Source organism: Ambystoma mexicanum, chromosome 1q (genome assembly GCF_040938575.1).
Source record: "Ambystoma mexicanum isolate Mex_15411 chromosome 1q, UKY_AmexF1_1, whole genome shotgun sequence".
In the NCBI taxonomy this organism is placed as follows: domain Eukaryota; kingdom Metazoa; phylum Chordata; class Amphibia; order Caudata; family Ambystomatidae; genus Ambystoma; species Ambystoma mexicanum.
In genome coordinates this window covers 1,347,318,274-1,347,336,949 of record NC_090922.1, presented here as the reverse complement: position 1 = coordinate 1,347,336,949, position 18,676 = coordinate 1,347,318,274, and the positions used below count along the sequence as shown (strand labels likewise).

Below are 18,676 nucleotides of genomic sequence, written 5' to 3'. Positions count from 1 at the left end.
TTGTGACGTCTTCCGAAAACACTTTGCGGTCCACGTAGAACTTCAGCGCTCTAGCCACATCCAGCGAGTGCAAAGTCCTCTCAGCCGGCGACGAAGGCGACGGGAAGAACACAGGCAACACCAAGGGTTCGTTGAGATGGAAGTCCGACGGCACCTTGGGCATGAAGGAGGGGTGTGTCCTGAGCACTACCCTCGTGTCGTGAAAAGTCAAGTACGGGCCTTGCAGGAAAGGGCCTGGATCTCTCCCACCCGTCGTGCGGAGGTGATGGCCACAAGAAACGCTGTTTTCCACGACAGAAACTTCAACGGGGCCGAGTGCAGAGGCTCGAACGGAGGTCCCATGAGCTTGGTCAGCACCACGTTGAGCTCCCACGCTGGGGCCGGAGCCTTCACCGGCGGGAACGATCTGATCAAGGACGTCCACCCCGTGGTTCTGGTGTATCGGGAGATCGCAGCAAGACTGAAGGTGCCGGGGAGGGTGCGCCCTGCCTGGCGCCCGTAGAGCCCGACCGTTCGGTGCTCCCGGTGCCAGCGGACTCGCAGTGCTTGGCCTTGTGTTGGACCCCCGTCGCCGGGGCGTCCTCAAAGGTCTTAGAAGACCGCTCGGATTTCTTCCTCTTCTTCTCGCCTGACGGGCTCTTCCCTTCCAGCCAGTTGGACGTTGATGGCGGTCCTTCATGGTCCGCTCTGACATATTGCCGCAAAACGCACAGTCCTTCTCCACGTGCGTCTTGTCCTCATGTAAGCAGTAGAGACAAAAGGAGTGTTCGTCCTCCTTAAAGACGTTCTGCAGCTGGCATCCAGGGCAGACCCTGAACAGCTTTCCGGGCGTCGAGCTTCCCTTCTCCTGGGCCATGTCCGGGCCTGAGAAGCTTCTGGAGTCCTCCAAAAGCGTAGCTCGACGAAATCTTCACCCTTGAGGGGCGCAGACGAATCCGACACGGGTCCCCGTTGATCGGATGGAGAGTCGGTGGAGCTTGAGGCTCTTTTGACCGAAAAAACGAAGTTTTTGAGCAAAAAACGTGAAAAATAGCACTAACGCTCGAGAGCAATAGCACGAGGATCCCAACACATGAACGTGCGGTAAAAATCTGAAGATGGCTGCCAGAGGCAGTGCTTAGGTAGAGGGCAGTCATTGGCTGTGGTCAGTATGACGCAGAGACCAGTGATTGGTTACTACTACGAAAGACAGATCAGAAACGAAACTGATACTGGTTTTTTCTTTACCGAGGATTCCCAGCCTGACGACGGGGAATATTCATGAGCATGTGAATCCATGCCAGACCCCATGCTGGAGAATGGGGAATTACCTCCCCGCTCACCTTGGAGTAGGGCGGTAATTCCGCCATCCACCAAGGCGGACACGGTAAAATACCGGCAGCAACCATGGCGCTACTAGCGCCATGGTTACCGCCTACCGTGTAATGCGGCCCATAGTCTCTTAGAAATGAAGGCCTTCCACTTTTCCTGATAGGTAACACTTTCTTTTGAACACCTTTTTGATCCTCTCCACACACTCTATGACTCCTTAGTCTACAATTTTCTTAATGAGTAATGAATTTGCTATCTCCCTTCGTCTGAACATTCTCTTTCTTTCTTGAAGATCCTCATTCATTTCAGCATATTTACATATCCGATTTGCATTTCAAACTTTCCCATCTGTAAGTCTTACATCACCATGCATTTTTCCACTACTCTAATAGGTTTTGACCATCTAGAACCTCCACTACTTTTATTGAATAGACAATTAATACGTACCCACTCTCCTTCTTTAATAGGTATTTGTTTTGCTGCCTTCCTAATGTCAAAGCTTTCTTTGTTGAGAATTTATTTATCTTAAGTCTTTTCCTTTACAGGGTTCATGTCAATCTTTCTCTGACAAGCTATGGCCAACCAACCAACCAACCTGGGCACACTCTAGTATTGTGCTTTCTCCCACTTAACATCTCGAAAGGGGAAACGCCTGTGGTAACATGAGGGGTAAATCTATAGGCAATCACTGTATCCTCTGCAGCCTTTCTCCAATCAGATCCTTCTGACAAAGCTACCTTAATGCTATTTTTAATAACTCTGTTAAATCTCTCCACTATTCCCTTTGTATCCAGATGGTAGACAAAACTGGTCTTGTGCTCAATACCATTGGCTTTTGGAAAATCTTTCATCTTCTCCGCTACAAATTGCACACCATTGTCCATTAAAATAGAAGTGGGATATCCCTCTCTTCTAAAAATGTTATCAAGGAAATCAATCACATTTTTTGCACAGACATTTTTTACCCAAGTAAGTTCTATCCAATGGGATAGCATGTCCACTAGAACTATGCCAGACCGACAAACTCCTTGACATGTGACAGGGCCTACAATATCCAATACCACTGTCTCCAAAGGCATAGATGGGATGGACATGAGAGTCATTGGCTCAACTCTAGCAACGCATCGTTTAGCTGCGTTCTCACAAAAGGCACACTCCCTGACCATCCTCTCCACTTGTATGTCAATTGCTGGCCACCAGTAATCTTGTCTAATTAACTGTTTGGTCTTGGTCATCCCCTGATGACCTTCATGCGCTACTTCTAAAATGTTTTGTCTTACTCCTGCTGGAGGAAGAATTTTGTCTCCTCTTAAAATCATCCCATCCTTCACGAGAAGCTCATCAAATACATTCCTAAATGGATCAGGTATGGTTCCGCTCCTGATTTCAGAACTCTTCATACCTGGCTCTAACCTTTTTTTTTACATCTCGCCAGTCATGGTCAACTATGATTGCATCAAACCACTCATTTTCAGACACAACCTCCTCACTAACATTGAGAACTTTATCTCCTTCATCACCCTCATACTCTACAACATTGGACAGTCTGGACAAGCAATCTGCTGCCTTATTTTAAATGCCTGGCAAATACTCAACATCCCAGTTATAGTCCTGTAAGTTGGCGACCCATTTTCTTATCCTTGATGAGACTTTGTCTAGACCTTTTGTGGTTAGAATCTCCCTCAAAGTTTTGTGATCGGATCCGATAGTGCACTTAACACCCTGTAAGAAAGGCCGACATTTTTCTATCACTCACTTTATTGCCAGCAATTCTATTTTTATGGTAGAGTAATTCCTATCAGTCGTTCTTAACCACCTAGAAGCAAACGCTATGGTAACTTGTTTGCTACCATCCTTTTGGCAAAAAAAACAGCTCCTAACCCATCGTTACTAGCATCCATAGTTGAAACACTGCCTTTGCTGGGATCAAAATTACTCAATGTGGGGGCCTTTGTCAAAGCATTTTTGATTTCCTGGAATTATCTCTCACATTGCTCACTCCAGACAAATCTTACTCCCTTTTTTACCAGACTTCTCATGTGGAATGATTTTTCTGCTAACCTAGATACAAATTTAGCATAATACTCTGCCATTCCCAAGAAAGCTATTACTTTTTCTTTATCCGACGGACTCGGACAATTAATAATATTGTTTATTAAATCAGATGTCGGTTGAATGCCTTTCTCAGATATTGTGTGTCCTAAATACTGGATACTCATTTTACTGAATTTGCATTTATCTCTGCTCTATGTCATACCTGCTTTCATAAAAATGTCCAACACTTTCCTCAATCTATCATCATGCTCTTTGCTGTCCTTCCCATACACCAACACATCATCCTGAAAATACAAAACTCCATCCATGTCTTGAAACAGTTGATACATAATCCTTTGGAATACAGCAGCTGCCGATATCAGTCGAAATCGCATTCTTTTTAATTGAAATAGAGCTTGTGGAGTGATAAATTCGGTTACATTCCTAGAGGGAGAATGAAGCACAATTTGATGACATGCAGATTTTAAATCTAATGAACTCACAACCTTGGCATTCTTTATAGTACCTAACATCTCATTAATATGAGGCAATGGGTGCCTATCAGGTATTACACATCTGTTGACTGATCTAAGATCTATGCATAATCTGAGTTTGCCATTGGGTTTATGATCTACCACTAATAGAGACACCCACTCAGAAGCCTCTATCCTGTCAATGACGCCTTGATGTTCCATAGACAGTAGTTCATCCTTAACAGCAGATCTAATTGCTAAAGGAATATTTCTCAATGTATGTAATACTATTGGTCCAGAACCATTTTTAATTATGATCTCATGCATAAAACCTTTAAGGTTTCCCAGTTCCTCACAAAAAACTTCATGCTTTAATACATCATTGCCATCTCCTATTGCATACACACTTTCTTCTGCATTGGATTCAAGCTATATTTGAAGCCTTTTTTGATCTGACCAGCTCAAAAGGAGATTGTTACCCTTCTTTGCCACATATACTTACCCTCTTGCTGATCTATCTTTAAACTTTAAATTAGACCAAAACCAACCTTCAATATCAATTTTATTTTCCCCATAAACTAATGGTCTGATGTCTACAGGATTGAGAAACACATTCTATACCATATTGGTCTAAAAAATATGTTTTGGCAAAAAGGTATATTTAGTTCCTGAATCAATTACCATCCCAACTTCTACCCCTTCCATTTCAATAACAGCTGTAGCCTTTTCTGTGTCTGCATCTTCATCCTGAACCGCCAGATTATCATCTGAATTCATGTCAATGTAAGACTTGTAGTCCTCCATTCCTTCACATAGTTCCTCGAAACACGCAATGTTTTCACATCTTGTTCTACAACATGATGTGAAATGTCCTTTTCTATTGCATCTTTTGCATGTTGCTTTGAGAGCAGGACACTTATCGCTGCTTGCAAAATGAGTGAGACTGTCACATTGAAAGCATTTTTTCCTTTCACTTTTTTACTTTTTCTGCTTGTACTTGAAGTTTTTTCTTCCACTTTCTCTTCTGAAAGTTTTTTCAACTTTTCTACTTGTACTGCTGATATTTCCATGATCTGTTTTTCTTCTATCTTCTTTTCAGTAAGGTCATCTCTTTTTTCCAATTCCTTGACACACTTTTATATTTGTTGAACTTCCTTCGCTACTCTTTTACTTCATCAATTGTGGGATGACCTTTTGCCCACACCACTTCTCTTACTTTTATGTTACTGCATTCGAGCATGAATTGTTCTCTTAGCCTTTAATTTGATGTATTTCCAAAGTCACAAGGTGATGCTAGGCCTCTTAGTGCTGTGATAAATTGTTTTACAGACTCTTCTTTTTCCTGCTTTGTCTTTCCAAAATTATACCTTTCCAAAACAATGCTTATACACTTTTAATAATGTTTAACATTTTTATGCATTTTTCGTACTCTGATATGTTTGTGGACTCCTCATCAGACAACGTAGGTAGATTTTCGAATTGTTTTTGTCCATAGTAGCTAAGGCAATGCATAAGAAGGCATTTTTTCCTTTCACCAGAGAAATTCACACCATGCACTGCAAACACATAATGGTCCATCTTCTCCATGGTATATTAGGTTCGCCTTGTGTTTCCAAAAATAACTTGGGAGGAGGTACTTGTGCAGCCATAGTAATGTTTGGATTTTCTTAAATGTTCTTGTTAACACTTTATTGTTTTAATTCCTCAGTCACCAAGACTAACTATTCTTGCCTGTTCGCTTTTCCTTTGTCACAGGATTCTTAGTCATGTTACAGATATATTTATTTTCCTTTGTCAGCAAAATTCAAATTCTTTTTACAGCTGCTTCATCTCATTTGCATTGATGAGCTGTTCTTTGCACAAGCCTTTGTGACAGACAATATTCTAATTCCTTCTGCAGTCTGAAGATGGACTTTATGTGTCCTTTACACAACACTTCGTGACATATGCAAGATTCTAACTTCCTCTGCAGCCTGACTTATCATCAGTCCTTCCTTTCAGGAAATAGCTTCACATTAGCCTTTGTGATGAAAGCAAATTCTACTTTGACTTTGAACACATTCTATTGCTTTGTCTGTGTATTTACCAGGTAACAGTTCAAACAAAAACACGTGCTATTACATAAGGTTGTTCTGTTTGTTCTTGAAGTATGCACATGCTCACTTGCTGCTAAATAACAGTTTAGTTGGACATCTCACAATACTTGCAGTACACGTGTTATTGCTTAAGAGTGCCGTGTTTGAACTTGCAGTGCTATTTGAATTGTTTAAACATGCGCGTGCTACTCGATCAAAGCTGGGCTTTGTTTACTTTTGAGTGCCGCGTTAATGCTAAATGTGCTCTCTATACCGATGCGCATTTAAAATAGCAATGCCTTTAACCTGGTAGTGCCACCCTTATCAAAGTCCATTACTGCTAGCGCTCTCACCTTCTTATATTTGAGCTCAGCCTGCGGATTTCTCAGCACCTTGTGGTCCGTATTGTACAGTGCTCTTTTCTTTCATTTACACAGTTGCAGAAGATAAGTGCTGGTTACCTTTTATTTTCTGATGAACCCTCTGTATTCTACAATGTTTTTCTTCTTTCTTGAGACTCTCCACGAAGCAAAGTGCAAGAACTGAGAGTATGGCACCACGGCTACTCGGTGGGGCTGTCGTGGTATTTACTGAAATCTTTTATCCTCGTCGCCATTGAAAGATTCTCCAACACGTTGATTGTAGTTGTAATACATTTTATTAAATATATCTTCAGATCTATTCATGCCCCACCAGTCTGCTACGCTTCCTCTTTCCAACTGCTCATAACATAACTCTCAACCTCAACCTTCCAGAATCCACATTCTCCCCATAGATTCTGTATTCCATACCTCACCCTCTGCAATGCTTGCATATAAGATGCGACAGAGGGACTGAGCTGCCTCTTTAGAGTGGACCCTGCCCATCAGAAACAATCATTTAGGGCTGCACGACATATGCAAGTGGTGGATGTGGCCACAATAGCCACCACGAGTGAGCAATGACATGGAAACAGAATTAATTGCCAAGTATTTTTTTTTAAAAATAATTCTTCGTATCTTTATTTGGAAAAAGTTTTTAAAAAGGAACGATTCAAGAAATCCTTCACTTGGCTGGTCATGTATTTGGCACGCTGCAGTTGCTAACGTATTTTCCAATCAATATATAGTTGTTTGTTAAGATAAGAACACATGTGCCGGTGTGCCTTTCACAGTCACTCCCATATTATTTATTAGTTATGGTTAAGTTGGACTCCCATAGGAAGAGCTTTTTCAGATGCTAAGAATGTTGGTGCTGGTTGACAAATGTGTACAAAACATTTCCCCAAAAATATGCTGCTTTTTGCACGGCAAATGTTATTGTCGTATACAGCAATAAACGATGGACAGAGTTGGAGCAAACATTTGCAAAACACAGTTTGCTTTAACTTGCTTAGTGAAAATCCATGCAGCTTTAAAAAAAATAGTCTTGAATTTCGCTAAAATCTTGTTAGTGATATTTCGATCTTACACGCCTATTTACAGGCCCACAGGCCAGTTTTTGTTGTGCCCCTCTTCGGCGAACGGCCACATGTGAAGTCTTCACCCTTTTAATAAAAGCCAACTAAATGGGAAGTAAAAAAAAGATGATTGTTGGTGGCTGCCTGGATATTTTCCAAATGGCTATCACTGCTGTCTGCAGATATCTGTGATATATTGCTGTATATCTGATTACTCTTTCGCAGCCCAGTCAGTGCAGGTAACCTTATCCCAGCCTCACAAAACAAGAGACACGAGACATAGATGAAGTGAAAGGGGGGCACCATCCTAAGCTCTCCCCATCAAGACCAGCACACACTAAAAAGAGAAGGGCGCACCGAGGTCACAGGAAGGTCCCTCTTCAAATCGAAAAGTGACCAAAAAAATAAGTAATAACTGGTGAAATGGTAGAGGCTGCATTGGTCCAGTGAAGAAAAGTGGAGCAGCCATATCCAACGCAGGCAAAGAGATCGGGAAGCTTAACTTTGGACAGCGCTTTAAGTTGGCTGGGACTAGCCCGGGCAAAGCCCCAGCAGTCTCCAAATATTGCCCTTGAGCTGGGGCCTAGAAGGACTCTCCGAACTAACTTTCCTGAACAGATCTTTTTCCATTGCAGTAATGTAAATACAACGCTGTGTGACGATACTGCTTTTCGCCAGTAGATGTCACTATCCACCATGTTTGTAATTACAACAACAGTTAAATACATTTTGAATAAGGTGGTTTTCAAACAAGTTTAATTATTGCTGCACATATTAAAGTATGTTACTGATGTTAATTAGTACATAAGAATCTCAGATTTCTTTCAAAGGATTTATGGGATTTCATGGTCCAGTGGCCTATTTTGATTTAAAGTTCTATTTGATATATGAATATATCTCCACGACCGCAACTATCGATTATATATTTCTCTCAAAGAGAATTTATGATAAAATCAACAACAGTCATAACTTCAAAATGGACAATAGTGATCACTACATTATGACAAGATCCTGGGCATCTCACAACCCAAGCAATGAAAAAAATCACTTACCACCAATGGAAATTAACACTGGGATGAATAGGCTAAGAATAAAACAAAGCACACTTGGTAATTTACCAACTACTTTTCGTAATTCCAAGCTCGACGACCTTCGCAAACTGAACAATGATTTGTTACTTTTGCCTTTCGAGCAAACCATCCATAGTAAACATATTCATGCCTACAACCCTAAGGTGGTGGAGAAGAAGAAAGAACTACGGAGGTCCTTAAAACTGATAAACTCACAGAATGTGCCGGATAAAGTTAACCTGATCAGACTGACCAAACAACGGCATAGAAATTGGACGCGAAACAACAGGATGATCCTGCAACAAGATGATGCCGAAAAGATGCTACAATCCTTAAAAAAACAAAATACAAGACAGCTGTGGTCTCTTTTAAATGGCCACAGCATGATACAAGATCTAATGATTTCTGATGTACCAGAGGCGAGCTGGACTGCGCACTTTACAGATCTCTACAAAGCCAGGCCCTTGCAAGGCGAAATGCAAGATCCAGTCAATGATCAAAATTGGAAATGTGTCTGTTATCCAGCAGACATTCACAAGGCAATACAAAGGTTAAACCCTTCAAAGGCACCGGGCCCTGATGGCCTTTCCAAAGAGATGATTAAACAAAACCCAGAGATCTGGGGAGGTATATGTGCCAATATCTTTGAACTAATTCAAAAGACCAATAATATATCGACCTCTTGGCAACAAGCAATCCAGATTCCAATTTTTAAACAGGGGCCAACTAAAGATCCACGAGACTATCGCACCATTGCGTTACAAGACTCCCTCGGGAACATTTTGGCCAAATTGCACCTGGACAACCTCGACAGCTGGGCAGTGAAGGAAAAGAGATACGCTGTAAGGCAAACTGGATTCGTCAAATATATCGTAACGAACATCAACCTTCTCCTGCTTAATTTACTAAAGCAGGAAGCTATTAAGTCCAAAAAAACATACGCAGCCTTTGTGGATTTAAAACTAGCGTTTGATATGGTGAATAGAAACAGCCTATGGAACAAGTTACGCTTGTGGGGGTGTCCTTGTAATATACTGGAACCCATTAAGCTTCTATAAACAAACAGCACCATTCTGATTAGAAGGTCCAAAGAGGGCATACTAACAGATGCAATAAAAACATGGAATGGTCTCAAACAGGGCTGCCCGTTTGTTTGTCAGCCATGCTTCTTAACTTGTTCAGAGCAGACTTTGAAGAAACATATCTACACCACGTTGAAGAATCCACCAAACCTCAATTCCATCTGTCTACCGTGCATCATGTATGCCGACGATATTATCTTATTAGCAAAAACACCAAGAGGGTTACAGACAGCGCTGACCAAAATGGAAGAATATATGGTCATTAATCAATTGGAAATAAATGTACAAAAACCGAAAATGATGTCCCTTTCGCCCTCAAACTAAGCGAAAGGCAGTTAACTGTTCATAATTCATCGGCAAACAAAAACCCCACCAAGTACAAACGATAAAATATTTTGGTGTGTGGCTAAACCAATCCCCAACAGAGAAACACTGGACCCAACATTTAAAATCAAAGGCATTGTCGCTTGCTCGCCAAGCCCGAAAGCTCCATCAATGCAATTCTGGAATAACATCATGAAAACATTGTAAATTAGAATGAAATTAACTGAAAAATGAACTGAAATCCTGCTACATAAATGTAGAGGGAGGATTTAGTTATTTTACTAAAATGATCGGAATTGTTGTATTGAGAGATCCTTTCAAATTGTATGTGATATTAATGAAAGAGGAAAGGTTTGTCTAACAAACCATAAAATTTTAATAAAAAAATAAAGAAATATATTTATTTTGGTCAATATTTTCTTTTATATTATAATTTACTCGATTTGGTCTGTTGGGTGACTTCTAATTAGGTAGGGGCTTCTCTTTTAAAGGATTTGGGATTTGAGGGTGCGTTAATCTTTCTTAGGCCCCACCCCCAAAAATGTGACACAAGGCACGGTAGAGCCCTGCCCCCAAACCTTCCTCGATATCTTATCCCACTTAAAGCGTTCAAAGGAAACTCTGCGACACGTGAATGGGGGGCCCGTTATGGGCATGAAGTCTGGAGAAGTGGGGGGGGGCGTGCCTGGGTCTGTAGAGCATTGAAGGTGGCCAAGAAAAGGGAGAGTGATGACAGCGCCCAATGTAGATGCTTCCCATGACGGCACCGCATGTGGAAGGTTTCCATGAACAGGGGCTAGGTGAAGGACTCCTGCGATAAGAGGACAGTGATCCTGCCCACAGGCACTGGCTGCAAAGACATTGATATTGTACCCCCCTGGTTCTCCCACTACACGAGGCAAGGTCCTAGGCTGGGGGTTACAGAGGTGTGCACTAGGCCTCAAAAATGCTTTGCCAGCTCAAGTGGCCACTGGGCCTGACCACGTGGCCAGATTCCCTCTAATGTCGTTCCTCAAATGTCCCTTTAAACCAAGCTAATCCACTACATTTCAAAGGTCTTTTTTTAAAGAATGCATACCCACAATGGATCTTTCACCAAAGTTTCATAAAGACAATGCCAACTCGGTATGGCCTGCTGCTATGCCCTGCACCCGCAAACAGACAGACCAGCAGCTGCACACACCCATAATGGGAACTGTCTTTGGCCTGTGGTCATGCTGATTGGTCCCTTTGGCTTGACCCCAACCCACAAATAGTGGGCATTGGCCATGGTCCATAATTACTTTGCCAGTGCATGGCCATCAGTCCGGCTCCAGGGCCCACTAAGACACACAAAGCAGCCACTGCCACCAATGCCTGTGTCCCACTAAGTGACCAACAGTGGCCACTGGCTTGCAACGATGGTCTGTGGCCCACTTGACCAACAAAGAGGCCACTACTACCAGGCCCCCATGTGCCATTTGTAGTCCACACTCGCCATAGCCAGTGATCACTTTACAGAGGAGATAGACTTGCCCCACGGCCCTGGTCCACCCAAACCACCCGTCACAGGCACTGGTCATGGCTTGCGGTCATGGCCAATGGTCACTTTGCTAGGAAGATGGTCTTCGGTCATGTTCCAGGATCCCCCAAAGCACTTGTAGGGGGAACTATCCATAGCCTAAATTCATGGTCAGTGGCTGCCGACCTTCAAAAAGCACCCGTCTGGGAGTTGCACCGGGTGGTAACGGTGCAGAGAGAATTGCTTAAAGGTTGAACAATTAAATTGGGTAATAATGGCACCTACTAATAGCAGTAGCATGAATCTGGCATGAGGCTCAATATAAACACCTGATAATGTTATTTTGCAAACCTTGAAACAAACATTGACTTAATAACGTTCCCGCTACACAATACAAAATGTAAATGTCCTGCAAATCAAATGCCAGCAATCCCACACAGTTCTTATATGGGCTCTTGGTAACTTCGAAGACCAAACAGTTAAAAAAGATTTTCTTTTTGCAACTGTCCCTCGATAGTTTCCTACGGAACCTCATTCTTTTTGCTCTGTTTTTGATCCTGTCCTGACTTTTTGACAGGAAGTAAAGCATTCAGGTTCATTTCCCTTGCATGGTGCTCATTGTTTTGGGGAAACTGATCAGTCCTTCAGACTATCAGTACTAGGAAACTTTCCCTTTGAATTCTTGTATTTGTAGATTGCATACAGCAGTTTACAGTGCAGTGCAATGGGGATACATTTGTAGCACCCTAGCATTTTTACCCATGGGGCCTCATTACGAGGTTGGAGGTAGACATGGCGCTATTGGCGCCATGGCTGCCTCCAAACTCGTTCCGACTCCGCCCTGGTGAATGGAGCAATTACGGGTCCATTCCAAGGTTGCCGGGACCGGTAATTCCCCATTCACCAGGGCCTTTCCCCATTCCCATTTGAGCCCCCATAGGGCTCAATGGGAAAGCGCTAATAATGGTACCACATATTGCAGCACCGTTATTAGCTCTAGAGTCCCTTTGAGGGTACCTTCCTTAACGCCTGCTAAAAGCAGGCATTAAGGAAGGACCCGCAAAGGGAACTCGTAGTAGGGCGGTAAGGGTTTAACGGCACCGGTCTCGTTACCAGTGACCATTAACCCTTACCGCCCTACTTGTAATGAGGCTCATGGTCTTTTTGGTTCATTTTGTATGTACCCAAAGACAAGCTGGCGGCAGTAGTTACATTGTTACTGTTTTTGCATTGTTTTTGGTGTTCACATTCGCGTGTGGGTGTGAGAGAGAGAGAGACAGAGAGAGAGAGAGAGCGAGAGAGAGAGAGACCCAGGAAGGAGACTGGGACTGTCTCGTCAACTACTGGCTGTTTGAATGGGGCAGATCCTTACCATTGTTGGGCATGGACCTGCTTCCAGCCCGATTTTGGATAAAAGGAGGACTCCTGCAGTCATTCTTCATATCTACGTTGGAGCCAAGAATCCTTCGAAGAAGAGCAGCCCATTGGCGACCTGAGGATGACTTCTGCAGTGGGCCTGCAACCTCTCTAGTGACCGGCTTAGTGAAGCAGTGCTCCTCTACCTGTCCGCCCTTGGACTAGTGGGAACAATTAGTCTTGGCACCTTCTCAAGGATCTAGCCATGCAGAGCCTTTGAAATTATCCCTGGACTGCTTGGTGGACTGACCAGCTCCCACGTGGGCTACCTCATCAGAATCATTGCCGTACTGCATTCAAGTTCTGAACCTTGGTGGTTGCCACCTTGTGCCACAAGCCGCCTTCTCTCCAAATTCCAGCTTCCTACCTTCAAAGGAACATGTCGTGGAGCAGCTTCTGTGACAACAACTGGAAGAATGCCTGTCGTCGCTAGCAAACGGTGGCCGTCACTGGAACGCACCTTCGTCCATCCTGTGAAGTGTCCTGAAGAGGAGTGCGTTGTTGGAGTCCACATTTCTTCATCGTCAGGGATTGTATCTTGCAGGTGCATTCAACCAGAAGAATTCTCCAACCTGCAACCCCTGAGCACCTCTACACTGGAACGAAAGAAGTAAGACCCTGCTACCAGTTTCCCAAAGTCAATCCATAATGATCCCCTGTAAAATCAGAGTCAGAGGGGTATGTAGGCATAATTAGAAGGACAACTATGAAAGCAGCCTCTGTCCCATGGCAAGGGCTAGTCCTAACAATATGTTATCCAAAATTACAAGTGAATACGAAAAGCTCTCTACTATTTAGCATCAATCCAGGTGAACGTTAACTAGCTGAGAGGCGGTAATACCTGCAGTCATTTCTCAAAATGGAATTACTGTTGCCACTTATGGCCACTATATGATTTCCACCTGATGACTTGTGGTTAGTCCCCATTCTTAAGGCCAAGTGGACCCCAATGGGGAATGGTGGAATTGCCTCCTAAGGTAATTCCCCGGACGTGATTCCTCTGTGAACATGCAGGGAGCACTAACTCCATGTGGGATTGCAGACCCTTGTAGGGCATCTACATTAATAAACAGGCGGAATGATAAACACAGTGTGAGAATGCGGTTCAGGTGAGCGGGATGCAAGAAAAGGGCCACGCCTTCTTACAACCTTCTCAGCAAAGGTCTGATTTGAGTTATAGCGGGAACTCATACCCACGGTGCGGGGGAGAGTAGGGGAACCACTCAATGTAGAGGACGTTCATTACAGAGAAGCAACGCCGCGGGGCTTCTGAATTCTCTAAAGGGGGCTTTTCGTTTTAGGATCCACTTGGTAATGGAACTAGTTTAAGTGCCATTATCCACAAAAGGCAAACACATCTGTGAGGCCAAGACCAATGAGAAGGCCCTTCCTTGTGACAACAGCAGGTATTTCAGTTGCACCCGGTGCACCCACGACTCCCACTTCAAACACTAAAAGAATACACACAGCACCTTTTACATGCGACCGTGCACTCAGCAGGCTGCAATTTCATGCCTGTTAAGAGAATTTCAACTTCATATTCTAGATTTCCTTGCAGATATCGGTAGATTTCTGGAAATATCTATACATGCAAATTCCTATTATTTGTTCAGTTTCATTTACAATAGATTTAAAAATGTGATTGATGGAACTCAAATTGCAATATCTGGGCACCTCTACAATAATCTTCAGATCAAGCTGGTCCAGTTAATGCAAACCATGCACAGAAAGTCCTGGTGTGCACATAAAACGGTCTCAAATTCACAATTTCCCTATGCAATTTCCTTCTGTAGATGTGCAGTAGAAGTAACCAAAAAGCGGTTTCCTATATGGTAAACCAGGCACAGTGTTAAGTAGAAGAAATAGTAGTGAGACTCACAGGGGTGTTGCTAGATCTGGAAAAGATCTGGGGCTATCATAATGTTGGGGCTCGGTGCTAGCTAGCCTTTTGGTTATAGCCCCTGAACTTCTATCTGGGGCCAGAACTAAAAGACCCGGCGCTATACCCCCTAAAGTCCACCCTTACAACGCCTCTGCAGATTCACCATTCAGGCCACATCTGTCAGCTTTATTGTACAATGCACAATACACAGGTAGGGCTCAAACAGGCCCCCAGGAGCCTCAGTCACACAGCGGTCCAGCCATCCCTCTCCAACCACACAGCCTAGAACTCCGCCATTCTCAACCCTTTAGAACACTCCCTCCACTCCCACTGTCGGCATGGGCCAATAATGGCAGGGGCTGAGGAGAACACCTTGACACAGGAAACTATGACCATAGGCGAAATGAAAAATGTAACCCGCACAGAGCAAAGAATTCTTACCTAGAACAAAGCTTAGAAACGTGTGGAAGCACAGCAGCAACATGGTGCACAGCACGGCCCGGAAGCTGTGAGTCGATGCTCCTTCCTGTAGCTGCAGCAGGCCACACTCCTAGGGAAGACAAACTGCATGTGATATATATCATAATTCTGAGGCGATGCACCTTATGAAAAACAGAATATATCAAATGAGACTGCAAGGTAACTTCTGCAATGAATAATACAAAGAGCAAATCCTCGCAACAACTCAACATTAGTACAGAGTTCCTTTATCAGAAGATTGCTGTTAGATTCATAAACTTCTGCGCTACCAAACACGTACACGGTAATAAAATACGATTACACTCTGCAGAGCTTGTTTAAAATACATCAGCACGCCGCGCTACCAAACATGTACTGTATGTACACAGTGATATAATACTATTAACTCTGCAGAGCTTGTTTAAAAAACAACAACACGCTGTGTTACCAAACATGTACACAGTGATAAAATACTATTACACTCTGCAGAGCTTGTTTAAAAAACATCAGCACGCCCACTCCAATTCTTATTGGCATCCATTTTTCTAGGAACATTTGAAACAAGTTGTGATAAAGGTGCCTAACTCTAAAGCTTGCATGGTAATAATACACGCTACATGAATACCCAGATTAAAAAGCAACACAATGCAAATATTTCACAAGCTTAAGATCAATGCATCAAATGTCATAACCAGCCTTACGCAATTAAACAAAAAGTAAACTGCAAACCAACATGGCTGGACTGGGAACCAAAAGAGGCCCTGGGAATGATTTTCAAAGTGGCCCCAGATTACACATTTTCAGCAAGTCCAGCCATTTTCATATGGGAAAATGTGGGAATCCCACACAAAAGACATCCAGGGTGAAGAGGCCTACAGGGAAATCTCCAGAGTTGCCCATAGGCCAGTCCACCCCTGCAAACCAATGTTTTTTCTTACTGTTGCATTGCAGATGAAGAAAAAATGTGGAACATTGTCGATTTGCATAAAGAGAAACACGTAGAACAATTCACTCCAGGGCGCTGAGAGGAAAAAGGGCAGCACAGGTGGCGGGGTGGGGGAGGAAAGGCAGAGTTAATAACCTGAGGTAGTCAGTCAGTTGCTTGAGCAAGGATCGGAGGGGGACAGGATAAGGTAGGTCCTCAAAGCGTTCCGTCTGAGCTGTTTTCTGATGAGAGTTATGGGGGCTTGTCCCCTCTTCAGTCAGTTGTCAGTTTACACCAAAGCTGAGGGCCAGGAGTACGCAGGCGTCTGGCCCTAACCTTCCATTTTACATTTGATACCTTCCACAGGTTTTTGGCCAAAGAGGATCTGATTTCTCTTGCTGGTGCACTAGACCTGCTGCCCTTACATTTCAGAAGGCTTTGTGGGTAAGGAACACATAACTGAGAATGAGCCTTTCATTCATCCGCTGCCAGAATAGGGTAGCAGGTGCTGGTGTAATATGGCCCTCTGTGTTTATGCCTGGTCCCATGCTGTTGTTCCTAGTACCAGTCTTACTGTTTTATTCGTGACTAGTTGTAGTTGCTTGACGGTGTTTTGGGCAGGGATGGTAGTTGGCATCACTGGTCGCAATATTCATTTGATGTGATGGAAGTGGTTTGGGAGTCAACGATCACCAGTACATTTGTAGCTTTATCCACAAGTGCAAGGCCACTCCCTAGAGCCTCTGGAGCATAGTGTGAGTATGTCTTTGGCTCAGAGGTAGTCACGCTTTGAGGCCCTGCGTGACGCCTGCGTACTCATGCTAGTGAAGTGTGCTGAAACAATGCATTGGAGACCAAACACATTTCCTGCTCTAGAGACAGGAAAGCTTGGGTGGAACTAAAACTAGTATCAAATAAGTGAGAGCTTTTAACTATAGCTCCTCTGAGAGCTATGCTCTAAACCATGAGACTAGCTAGGGCTTTATAAGGGTGGCTATAGTGATGTGGGAGGCGAGATCGCTCTCGAGCCAAGCTGGCCTCTTCTGGGATCTTCTGGACGTTACTGGCATACTCCAGCCTACTGACTCTTCTCTCGCAGGGCTGCATTTACCTTCTCTCGTTTAAAAAGGAGGAGCCTGGCAATCTTGTGTCCTGCAGGGGTGTAGAGACATCTTGCTAGAGGGAGCCAGGAAATGGCCATTGGACTGCGATGAATTGCTGGGCTGCAAGCAGGTGCCACTTTTCAAATGCATGTTCTTAATCTAGTCCCAAAACATTTATCATACATTATTCATAATTTAATGTCAACGTGTGCATGTATAACAAACAGTGTCTAGGCCCAACGTGGGCAGATACCGTCAACTCCCGGTCCCCTTCAACTCGGGTCCATGATGTAGTCCTTGAACCTGGCCGCACATATCTGGCCCTCTCAGCCGGGAAAATCTCGCTTTCTCTCTGAGCTGTTTCCTCCTGGGTCGCGGTCCCCCGTATCTTCTTCAATCCGGTCCGATTTGTATCATGAAGTTTGTGTGGTTGCAGGGAAAAGGGTGGGCATAGACCTAATACATTTCTTGGAGAAAGGCATAGTTGCCATTTGCGGAACAAACCGTTGGGTGATGTGACCGAGTCCAATGTCAGAGGCTAAGGGACCTGGGTTGAGGATGGGGTCTTGGTGCCACCATCCGTTCCGTGATGGCGGTAAACATAGGCTCGCACAAGCTTCCCAGTCCATCATCAGTTTATCATCATCTTTAAGTGTATCACTCCATGACTAGATACGGACAACCCCTATTGGACCCACATTTGTTAGCCTGGGAAGGGCAATTGGTGGGTTTCCACGAAAGTTGACTTTCTAAAATGCTGTAGATCATAGGTCAAATTAATAGGGCGAAAGAAATGCTCACATGGTACTTAATATCTAGAACAGTGGAAAATTCTCTACTTTAAACCTGGTTTAACAAAACTGGGTTCATCAGAGAACATCCAACCTAGTTTGTCCGCTTGACTGGCCTAGAAGAACTACTTTTTTGTAGGAGAATCAGACCCCTACGGGACATTGTGTAGGGTTCATGGCCCCTTCAAATCAGAGAACCAAGGTGAACGCAGGTGCAGGTGAACGAATATGCTGGACTTGACAAGAAGCTGAATATAAAATTTTATGAAACCCTGCGTGAGTCATTTTCAACAAAAACTGATTGCTTTGATGTTGCCGGACCACAGACCCCCTTCCGTCAGAGTGAAAAAGTGGTATTTGTAAACCTGTTCGAGAGCCTTCTCATTAAAATCTTGCGAAGCTCCAAGCCAACAGGAGAGTCACACGCTTAGAACTTTGGAAACAAACAATTGCAGGAGCAACATAGCTGTCGCCCAGCTTGATGAAGCCGTGGCGAACTGACCAGCCCTGGGGCCCACTAACAAATTAGACACAGGTGAGGCATTTGTAGTTGCTCAATGCACCATTCACATTGTTCTCTCACAAGCCCCAACGAGCTGTCAGTTATTAAGCAGTTGAAAGCAGTTGAAAGTAATAGCCTCTATGTAGGTGCCAACAAAACAGTAATCAATAAATTGCAAGTTCTACAAAACAACGCACTACGTGCCGCCCTCAATATTCCTAGAAGGGAACACATCTCCGCCACCAGAACTGCCTGCAAATGGTTGTCCATCCAACAGAAAATAGACTTGA

The 18,676-nt window shown here is 43.8% G+C and overlaps 1 protein-coding gene across 2 annotated transcripts in view; it reads right to left on the bottom strand.

The window, feature by feature from the left end:
- Nucleotides 1-18,676, bottom strand: part of TTC39A (tetratricopeptide repeat domain 39A) — a 1,012,086-nt gene that overhangs the window by 322,467 nt on the left and 670,943 nt on the right. For both annotated transcript variants that reach the window (XM_069642215.1, XM_069642216.1), the window contains exon 9: nt 15,048-15,156. In XM_069642215.1, coding sequence (XP_069498316.1) covers nt 15,048-15,156 — 109 coding nt within the window. The remainder of the gene's footprint in view (nt 1-15,047; nt 15,157-18,676) is intronic.